Source organism: Trachypithecus francoisi, unplaced genomic scaffold (assembly GCF_009764315.1).
Source record: "Trachypithecus francoisi isolate TF-2019V2 unplaced genomic scaffold, Tfra_2.0 Lachesis_group14, whole genome shotgun sequence".
Lineage (NCBI taxonomy): Eukaryota > Metazoa > Chordata > Mammalia > Primates > Cercopithecidae > Trachypithecus > Trachypithecus francoisi.
Genome location: NW_022681459.1, coordinates 59,442,944 through 59,453,905, shown reverse-complemented (window position 1 = coordinate 59,453,905; position 10,962 = coordinate 59,442,944). Strand labels below are relative to the sequence as shown.

The 10,962-nt window shown below is 47.9% G+C and overlaps 1 protein-coding gene across 3 annotated transcripts in view; it reads right to left on the bottom strand.

Moving 5' to 3' along the window:
* Positions 1-423: 423 nt before the first annotated feature.
* Positions 424-10,962, bottom strand: part of POLDIP3 (DNA polymerase delta interacting protein 3) — a 31,971-nt gene continuing 21,432 nt past the window's right edge. For 2 of the 3 annotated variants that reach the window (XM_033233741.1, XM_033233740.1), the window contains 3 exons: positions 9,617-9,746; positions 5,192-5,258; positions 424-2,683 (listed from right to left, as the gene is read on the bottom strand). In XM_033233741.1, the coding sequence (XP_033089632.1) occupies positions 2,506-2,683; positions 5,192-5,258; positions 9,617-9,746 (375 nt within the window). In that variant the 3' untranslated portion in view covers positions 424-2,505. The remainder of the gene's footprint in view (positions 2,684-5,191; positions 5,259-9,616; positions 9,747-10,962) is intronic. The other variant, XM_033233742.1, reaches the window with a different exon arrangement.

Genomic DNA, 10,962 nt, shown 5'->3' with positions numbered 1-10,962 from the left:
GCCTGTCTCGGCCTCCCAAAGTGCTGGGATTACAGGTTTGAGCCACCGCGCCCGGCCAAGAACCTGTTTTTTAAATAATTAAGTTGCACTCCAAATGTTGAAATCCCTGAAGATCAAAACCCTTCACTGGGCGTGGTGGCTCACGCCTGTAATTCCAACTTTCGGAGGCTGAGGCAGGCAGACCACCTGAGGTCAGGAGTTCAAGACCAGCCTGTGCAACATGGTGAAACCCCATCTCTACAAAAATTAGCCAGGCACGGTGATGCACGCCTGTAGTCCCAGCTAATTGGGAGCCTGAGGTGGGGGGATTATTTGAGTCTGGCTGCAGAGGTTGCAGTGAGTCAAGATAGTGCCCCTGCACTTCAGCCTGGGCAATAAAGTGAGACTTTGTCTCAAAAAAAAAAAAAAAAGGTAACTCAATGGTAGGAATAACAAATGTTTATTCAGAAATGGATAATACATAATCACCCTTCATCCCTTAATGCCTCTTCCTCTCCTTCTGCACAGGAGACACAGACGGGTAACACAGGGGCATGGGAAATGAAGGAGGACACAGGACTAGCCCACCACCTTCTCTTCCTGGTCTCCCAAGATTACTGCTTATAGAGTGGAGGAGGCAAACAGGTCCCCTCAGTGTACCAGATGGTCACCTACAGCACCAGCTCCAGACGGCCACGTGGCTGCAGCTGGACTCAATCAAACTCTGTGACAACCAGAAGATCCCTGCTTTGGGATCAGAGGGAGGGTAAAGCCATGCAGGCAGGATATTTACCGTCCCTACCCTAAGCAGAGTCCAAGCACTGAGTCCCCTGTTCCCAGTACCTGAAAAACCAGGTCCTACTGCCTTCTGGATGCTCTCTTGGGCCAGGAAGGGTAAAGTGTGGGAGGAATGTCTTCCAGCTGCTAACGAGAAGTCTGCACCCACTTGAAGGGGTTAAGAGAATAAAAAGCAGCATTCTTTAAAGAACTGGAAGTGGAGCACCACCGGGCCCCTTCCTTGGACTTTCCCGGCCTGGGCAGCCTCAGAGTCTACAGACTGAAGCTGAGTTCAAACCCTGGGTCCTTCCTGCCTGACAGACTGACCTCTGGAAACATGAGTCTCTGGGTTTTTCTTCACTAGGTTAGCCTCAAGCAAGTCTCGGGAACTCTTGAGTATCTCTGGCATGCGCCTTTCCCAGCACTTGCTACTGATTTTGCAGAGCTCCCAGAACTGTGCTCCCCAACTGGTTCCAGCTCTGCTAGCCTGGATTCCCTTCATTCCCAGCAAACCAGCAGGGGACCACTCAGTGACACCAGGGGCAACACTGGCCTGGTCATTCAGGGACTGCCCCAGGGCTCTATGGTTTTGTCCCAACTGCCTGTGCCTGTGCTGGGGAAACAGCTTGCCTGGTAGAGCTGCCCTGCTCCCTTGACTCCTCCTCTGCCAAGGCAGGAAAATAACCCTCTGGTCATGGATGGATGGGTCACTCACGTAAGTGGGAACAAACAGTGCCCCTTGGTGGCAGCTGGATATATATGCCTCCAGGCACTCCTGACCACTGTCCTGTAGACAACTTAGGCCAGAAATGGAGAGCCAGGAGCAAACCGACCTCTTCCATTCACATAAGCTCTAAACCCACAGCATTGCAGAATGGGAGGTTGAACCTTTGAAGGGCCCAACCAGAGGAGAGCTGGCAGCTGCACAAAACCAGGGTGTGATGAGTGCCAGGTGAGGTGAGAACCGGGAGGGCTCACAACACAACCCTCTCCTAGCAGAGACACCCAGAAAGGAAAGAGAGCTGGGGTGGGGCATTCAGCACAACTCAAGGAAAAAGGAAAGGTGAACTCTGGAGTACTTCCTCTGTGTGGAGACAGGACGGGCCTCCAAGCCAAGAGCTTGGACAGACTCTTCCCAGCGGTGCAGCCTCATCCTGCCCTTGCCATTAGTGAGGCCTGGAGCCACTGGGGAGAGGACAAGAGGCCTGAGACCCGCTCCCCGCCCAGGCACCTCCACTGATCAGGCAGAGGAGCGGCACAGCTCTCAGGCCGACCTGGCTCCCATCAGGATACCAGGGTTTTCCATCCCCTCCGTTGTCTGAAAAGCTTAATACACACAAAGGACAGGCAGCCCGTCGGCCCCTGGAAAAAGCAGGGTCCTTCAGACAGCCCCCGCCCTGCACCCCATGGGGCCACAGGAAAGCCACCCAGAGAATTCAGTGTACCATTTCCAGATAAGAAATCAGCTTGGGGCTGAGGCTGGCGGAGGCACACTGAAAAACACAAGCCTACCTTGGTGATGAGATGGAGAAGAAACATACTACAGGAAACGTTAACGTACAGAGAAGAGCACATGGCAGAAGACAACACAGAAAGGCGGGTCCCATCCAGTGAGGAAGCTCTTTACCCCTGGTGACCCTTCCCACAATCAGGGGTCTCCAGTCCGATGGCCCATTGGTCATAAGCTTTGCCTTGGGGAAACAGAGCCACCCTCCTCTGCCCCCACTTCCGGCTGCCTCACTCCCCTGCTCAAAGCTTGATTTTGAATTCTGTGGGCTGCGTGGTCACAGAGGCCCCTGAGGACTTGAAGAGTGCCTTCAGGATGGTGTCAGGGTCCACTTCGGCAGGGGGGTTGGAGGAGGAGGCAGAGTTCACCCTGCGAGGCAGCTCACTCTCCTTTTTCACTGACGGGCTGTCACTCAGCCGCCTGTGGAGAGCAGAGAAGGGTCAAAAATTCTAGTCAGTTTTTCCTTAGATGGGGAGGGACCCACCGTTTACTGGGTATCTGTCATGAGCTAGGCACTGGGTGTAACGCTTTCCATACCCCTTCATCTCGTTCCATCTTGCAGCAAACTCACAGCAGCCTTGATCTCCCGGGCTCAAGCAGTTCTCCTGCCTCAGCCCCCGAGGAGCTAGGACTATAGGCATGTACCACCATGCCTGGCTAATTTTTAAAAATTATTTGTAGAGACCAGGTCTCGCTATGTGGCCCAGGCGGCATTTTTTTTTTTTTTTTTTTTTTTTGAGACGGAGTCTCGCTCTATCGCCCAGGCTGGAGTACAGTGGCCGAATCTCAGCTCACTGCAAGCTCCGCCTCCCGGGTTCACGCCATTCTCCTGCCTCAGCCTCCCGAGTAGCTGGGACTACAGGCACCCGCCACCTCGCCCGGCTAGTTTTTTGTATTTTTTAGTAGAGACAGGGTTTCACTGTGTTAGCCAGGATGGTCTCGATCTCCTGACCTCGTGATCCGCCCGTCTCGGCCTCCCAAAGTGCTGGGATTACAGGCTTGAGACACCGTGCCCGCCAGGCTGCATTTTTCTTATTTACTGATGAGAAAATGGAGATGCAGGCAGTGCTGTATGTTCTAGGGTTTTGTGGGGTTTTTTTTTTTTTTTTTTGAGGCGGAGTCTTGCTCTGTCGCCCAGGCTGGAGTGCAGTGGCGGATCTCAGCTCACTGCAAGCTCCGCCTCCCGGGTTCACGCTATTCTCCTGCCTCAGCCTCCGGAGTAGCTGGGACTACAGGCGCCCGCCACCTCGCCCGGCTAGTTTTTTTTTTTTTGTATTTTTTAGTAGAGACGGGGTTTCACCGTGTTAGCCAGGATGGTCTCGATCTCCTGACCTCGTGATCCGCCCGTCTCGGCCTCCCAAAGTGCTGGGATTACAGGCTTGAGACACCGTGCCCGGCCAGGCTGCATTTTTCTTATTTACTGATGAGAAAATGGAGATGCAGGCAGTGCTGTATGTTCTAGGGTTTTGTGGGGTTTTTTTTTTTTTTTTTTTGAGGCGGAGTCTTGCTCTGTCGCCCAGGCTGGAGTGCAGTGGCCGGATCTCAGCTCACTGCAAGCTCCGCCTCCCGGGTTCACGCTATTCTCCTGCCTCAGCCTCCGGAGTAGCTGGGACTACAGGCGCCCGCCACCTCGCCCGGCTAGTTTTTTTTTTTTGTATTTTTTAGTAGAGACGGGGTTTCACCGTGTTAGCCAGGATGGTCTCGATCTCCTGACCTCGTGATCCGCCCGTCTCGGCCTCCCAAAGTGCTGGGATTACAGGCTTGAGCCACCGCGCCCGGCCTGTGGGGTTTTTTTTAGACAGAGTCTTACTCTGCAACCCAGGCTGAAGTGCAGTGGCATGATGATGGCTCACTACAGTCTCGATCTTCCAGGCTCAAGCAATCCTCCCACCCCAGCCTCCCAAGTAACTGTGACTGTAGGTACATGCCACCACACCTGGCTAATTGGGGTTTTAAGTTTAGGAAACACTGCATGTTCCTTCTGGATGGTAGCGTACATTAGCATATCATACAATCTGAGAAGCCCAAAAGTGAAACAGATTTAACTCTGTTTAGCCCAGTGGTTCCCCAACTTATTAGGTCACAAAACCCTAAGAAATATTTCTTATTCCCAGTACACAGTTCAAGAACTTATACAAATCACGTAATTCATTACCCAGGGTTCAAATCCTGGTCTTTTTCAATCTCAAAGTCTATTTCAGGCCTGCCCCACACTATCCCACTCACCCTGGCAAGTCAAACCTCTTCCCTGGTATCTGCTTCCTTATCTAGAATGTGAAGTCCTCACAGTCGCAACATTTTATGCATCTCAGGCTTCAAAACATCCCTCAGTCCTGGGCCAGACACGTATACTCAGCTGTGTGTAACAAAAGCCTTGAATGGCTTCCCATTGTACTTAAAACCAAATCCAGCTGTGATGGTGTGCACCTGTAGTCCCAGGTCCTCAGGAGGCTGAGACAAGAGGGTTGACCCCAGGAGTTTGAAACCAACCTGGGCAACACAGTGGGACTCTCAAAATAACAACAACAACAAAAAAAAAAACCTAATTGGGGAACAAAATGAAGGGTAGCATCTGGCACTGTCTCCATCAGAGCCAATCATGAGGTGGAGTTCTATGTTCCCAGAATGATGATGATGCACACAGCTGGGAGACCCAAGCAGCCTCCCCTCCACCTTCCACTCAGACGTTTCTAAATCAGAAGGCTGAGAACGAGATCATAATGCTAGCCCCTGTAGGGTCAACCCCTGGGGAAATGACAAAGCAAACCATTTTGGTTGAGTTTAAGCATTTGAAACCACCAGCTGCCATTAGAACACAGGAAACGGGATGGGGGATGAAGGGGAGCTGTGATGCAGGCAGTTTACCCATTAGAATAAAAAGAGATGGACGGAGCTCCCTCTCCCCAGCACCCCGCCTTTGGAACTCACAGCAGGATGGGCTGGTCTGAGGTGATAACGTTCCCATTCATGTGAAGGTTGCACTTCATCGGCTGCCCTGAAAAACCAGAGAAAGAAAAAGGCTCTGCTATGAGACCTCAGCTCCTCACACAAGAGGACAAGGGCTGTACCTCCATTATCAATGGTCAAAACACCCACCACGGCAGTTCTGGCTCCACAGACGGAGACCTGGCTGCTAGGTTCCAATCAAGCCAGACACTAAGAAAATCCCAAGGCGTGAGGAAACCTCAGCAATGGAGCACCAAGAGGCAAAGTGGCCACAAACCTTGCTTCATACAGGAGGAGATGAGTGGAAGTGAAGGAGAAACCAGACTCAATGTGAAGCCATCCTAGTAGTAAGGGAAAAGGTTTATGCTATCAAATTTAGTGAAAAGATGATCAAAAGCATTCGTACAGGCTTCTGCTCTATCTACAAAGGATGAAGCACTAGGAAGACCACACTCCCACTGTATACAAAGCACAGCGTGTGTAATGGTAATAGCACAAAAAAGAGGAAGAAGCACAACGTGTGTAATGGTAATAGCACAAAAAAGAAGAAGAAGGAACAAGGCCATTTGGGAGTAACATTTCCATATCTTACTCGAGTTAAGTTAGTGAATACATCATGAAAGGAATTAAAATATTAGGAAAAAAATGTGAAAGAAAAGCTACTGAAGACGAACAAAAAACTAAAATGTGGTCAGGCACGGTGGCTCACGACTGTAATCCTGGCACTTTGGGAGGCCAAGGCGGGTGGATCACTAGGTCAGGAGATCGAGACCATCCTGGCTAACACAGTGAAACCCCGTCTCTACTAAAAATACAAAAAATTCGCCAAGCATGGTGGCGGGCGCCTGTAGTCCCAGCTACTCGGGAGGCTGAGGCAGGAGAATGGCATGAACCCGGGAGGCGGAGCCTGCAGTGAGCAGAGACCGCGCGCCACTGCACTCCAGCCTGGGCAACAGAGCGAGACTCTGTCTCAAACAAACAAACAAACAAAAAGTAAAATGGAAGAAATAAACCTAATTATCAATATTAAATATGAATGGATTAAATAATCCAATCCAAAGACAGATTGTCAGATTGAATTAAAATAAAAAATAATCAGTAAGAGCTAACTATATGCTCTCTACAGGAGACACATTTTCCTTTCTTTTTTTTTGAGATGGAGTTTCGCTCTTATTGCCCAGGCTGGAGAGCAGTGGCACGATCTCAGCTCACGGCAACCTCCACCTCCCAGGTTCAGGCGATTCTCCTGCCTCAGCCTCCCGAGTAGCTGGGATTACAGGCGTGTACCACCATGCCTGGCTAATTTTGTGAAGTAGAGATGGAGTTTCCTCATATTGGTCAACCTGGTCTTGAACTCCCAATCAGGTGATTCTCCTGGCTCAGCCTCCCAAAGTGCTGGGATTACAGGCGTGAGACACTACGCCCAGCCTAGGAAACACATTTTTACAGTCGATGAGAGAAAAAGATTGAAAGTAAGAGTGGGCCAAGCATGGTGGCTCATGCCTGTAATCCCAGCACTTTGCAAGGCTGAGATGGGCAGATCACTTGAAGCCAGGAGATTGAGAGCAGCCTGGCCCACATGGCAGAAACCCCATTTCTACTAAAAGTACTAAAAATTAGCCGGGTGTGGTGGTGGGCGCCTGTAGTCTCAGCCACTCAGGAGGCTAAGGCACAAGAATAGCTTGAACCTGGGAGGCAGACGTTGCAGTGAGCCAAGATCACGCCCCTGCATTCCAGCCTGGGTGACAGAGCGAGACTCCATCTCAAAAAAAAAAAAAAAAAAAAGAGTGAACAAAGATATATTACCCAAATAGCAACCCTAGGAAAGCTGGTCTTTTCCTTATCAGCTATTAGTAATATAAAATGAAATAGACTTTAAAACAACAAAAAAAAGTTACTAGAGGTAAAGAGGGATTTAAATTTAATTAAAGGGTCAATTCATCAGGAAGAATACAATCAAACATATATGTAAGTAGCAACAGAGCCTCAAATATATAAAATAAAAATACACAGAAGTGAAAGGAACAGACAAACAGTAATAAAGATCTTACCGGGCGCAGTGGCTCATGCCTCTAATCCCAGCACTTTGGAAGGCCTAGGCGGATGGATCATTTGAGGTCAGGACTTTGAAACCAGCCTGGCCAACATGGTAAAAACCCCATCTCTACTAAAAATACAAAAATTAGCTGCGTGTGACAGTGGGCACCTGTAATCCCAGCTACTTGGGAGGCTGAGACAGGAGAACTGCTTGAACCCAGAAGGCAGAGGTTGCTGTGAGTCAAGATCATGCCACTGCACTCCAGACTGGGTGACAGAGGGAGACTCCGTCTCAAAAAAACAAAACAAAACACTCCATATTTCACTTTCAATACTAGATAGAACCGGGCAGATCAACAATGAAACAACACTTGAACATGACAAAGCAACTAGACATAATAGACATGTACAGAACACTCCACCCAACAACAAGAAGATACCTATTCTCCTTAAACACTCAAAGAAGAAAAGAAAATCTGGAAAATTCATGAACATATGGAAATTGAAACAATCCTAAATAACCCATGGGTCAAAGGAGAAATCACAAGGGAAATCAGAAAATAATTCAAGATGAATGAAAATGAAGGCATGATATGGAATGCAGTTAAAGCAATGCTTAGAATATATAGCTGTAAATGCACATACAGTCATGTATCATTTAACCATGGGAATACATTCCAGAGTGCAGTGGCATGATCACAGCTCACTACAGCCTCAACTTTCCAGGCTCAGGTGATCCTCCTACCTCAGCCTCCCCAGCATCTGGGACTACAGGCACATGCCACCATGCCCAGCTGATTTATTTTTTGAGACAGGGTCTTGCCACAGTGCACAGGTTGGTCTCAAGTTTCTAGGCTCAAGTGATCCTCCTGCCTCAGCCTCCCAAAGTGCTGGAATTACAGGCTTGAGCCACCACACCTGGCTGTACAGCATGTTACTCTACTGAGTAGAGTAGGCAACTGTATTTGTACATCTAAACATAGAAAAAATACAGTAAAAATACGGTATTATAATGTTATGGGCCCACTGTCATATATGTGGTCTGTTGTTAACCAAAAAGTCCTTATACAGCATATGAATACATTAACAAGCAGAAGTAAAAAAACCTACAGAATGGGAGAAAGTATTGGTAAATCACTTATCTGATAAGGGACTTAAGAATATGTGAAGTACTTTTACAACTCAATAATAATAAAGAACCTAAAAGGCAGACAAAGATTCTATACTGGCATTTCTCCAAAGAAGACAGCCGGGCACAGTGGCTCATGCCTATAATCCTAGCACTTTGGGAGGCCAAGGTGGGCAGATCACCTGAGGTCAGGAGTTTGAGACCAGCCTGGCCAACATGGTGAAACCCCATCTCTACTAAAAATACAAAAAAATTAGCTGGGTGTGGTGGCGCGTGCCTGTAGTCCCAGCGGGAGGCTGAGGCAGGAAAATCGCTTGAACATGGAAGGCAGAGGTTGCAGCGAGCCAAGATCATGCCACTGCACCCTGCACCCCAGCTACAGAGAGAAACTCAAAAAAAAAAAAAAAAAACGAAGAAAAATAAGTATCTTTCCACATCCAATATGACAAAATAAGAAAAAACAAGAAAAATTTAAAATTTAAAACAAAATTTAAAATGATTTTTTTAATGACATACAAATGGCCAGTAAGCACATGAAAAGGTGCTCAACATCATTAGCCATGGGGAAATGCAAATCGGAACTCCACTGACTCACCCAGGGGAGTTCACCCAGGTGCCAAGATTTAGCCAAGGCTCCAGGTCTTTTATTTGTAATTTTTTTATTGTTGTATTGTTTTATTAATCTCTGCTTCTCCACTTCTAGCACAGGGCCTTGGTCCACAGTAGGCACTCAATACATACTGAAAGAACAAATGAGTGGAAAAGGAACATGGCAGACAGAATTCTTCTCTACAGGCTCTCTGGAGATGAAAAATACGAACCTCAAGTCAATGAAGTCTGTTGTTTACCCACTAGGAGTAGCTCTCACCCAGGAGCCAACATTCAGACAAGACTCTAGGGCTTTGAGGAACGTCTGCCCTAGCACGAAGCAGATCAACATCTGGGAGGGAACAGCTGTGCCTCTTGGCTTCCCTGGCAAGACCCCTTAAGAGAACCATCCATGGAGAAACGCTGTTTTCCTTTTTGCTGGGCTCAAAAGCTTAAGGACTGGGTGAAAATCCAGGGCCCTGTGTAACCCACAGCTCAGGACTACTCAGAGACTGCACAGCAGTTCCTGGTGCAGACGAGGCCCCGGAGATGGGTTCCACCCATGTCAGAGAGACTTCCCCTGGAACCCCTGCTACCTGACAGCAAGTAGAGAGGAGTGGGAGGGTCAGGGGGCTGCCTTCTCCCTAACTTACCATCCAGACACCGGTTGTTGTACTTCTTATATGCGGTGATAGCATCATCCTTTTTCACAAACACCACTTCTGCTACCCCAGGATGGACCAGTCGAGCTCGCTTGAGGGCCCCACACACACAGAAAAGTTCCTGCACACAACAAGAGGGGTTGGGATTGGGGAAGGATTTCTCACCACCTGCCACTCACACACTCTGAAGGCCCTGGGGTGTGGTGGCTCCACTGCAGCTAAATATGGCCCTGTGCCTCAGACTGCAGGGAGGTTCCACGTTAGGTGGTGTTCTTGAGACATCCACAGGCCTCAACACAGCATCAGATAAAGTCAGCAGTGGGAAAGGGGCTGGGCTTACAAGCCTTGGATCACCTGGGATCTCCCAGCAAGCCACCAAAGTCTTCAGTGCCCACCTCAACAGGGATAAAATAGTTACAAAAATTTTCTCAGAGAGCCCTGTCATGAGAATACATGTATACAGCTGCTAATATGTCACCTGAGAATCTGTTAGAAATACAAATTCTGGAGTTCTACCCAGAGTCCTGGTTTGGCTGGACTGAAGGGTTTCCCTGGACATAAGACTTTGAGTGATAAAACCAGGAGAGTCCCTAGCAAAACTGGGACAGTTGGTCACTCTAAGTCAGACCTGAGTTTGATCCCCCAGGCTTTGCTTCCTATCTGCTATGGGACATCTAGCAAGTTACTTAACTTCTCTAAGCCTGTTTCCTCTTCTGAAAATAAAAAGTAGCAGCTTACTTTCGAGGGTTACTGGAAAGCTCAACTGAGGTAATTTTTAAGCAGTGCTTTGCACACATCATTGACTGCAATATCTACCCCATTTTACAGACAAGACAATTAAGGCCAGAGAGGGAGCAGAATGTGAAGATAGACAGAGGTTGACTAGCACTCACGCCATTTCTTCACCTGCAACTGCCTTCACAAGGTTGCTGTGAGGGCCAAAAGGTTTATGAAAAGGTCCTTGACATGATTTGTTTTTAATGGTAAATATCAAAACAAGATGTCCCTCTGCACCTGTGGGAGACTGGTTCCAGAACCACTCGCAGATACTAAAATCTGTGGATGCTCAAGTCCCTGCTATAAAATGCTGTAGTATTTACGTATAACCTATGCACATTGTCCACTATACTTTAAATCATCTCTAGATTACCTACAATACCAATGTAAATGCTATATAAATAGTAGTTATACTGTATTTCTAAAATTTGTATTATTTCTCATTATACTGTTATTTTTTAAAATTTGAAAATTTTCATTCAGTGGTTGGCTAAATTCGCAGATGTAGAACCCACAGATATGGAGGGCCAACTATAAATAGTAGGTGTAATTCCAATTTT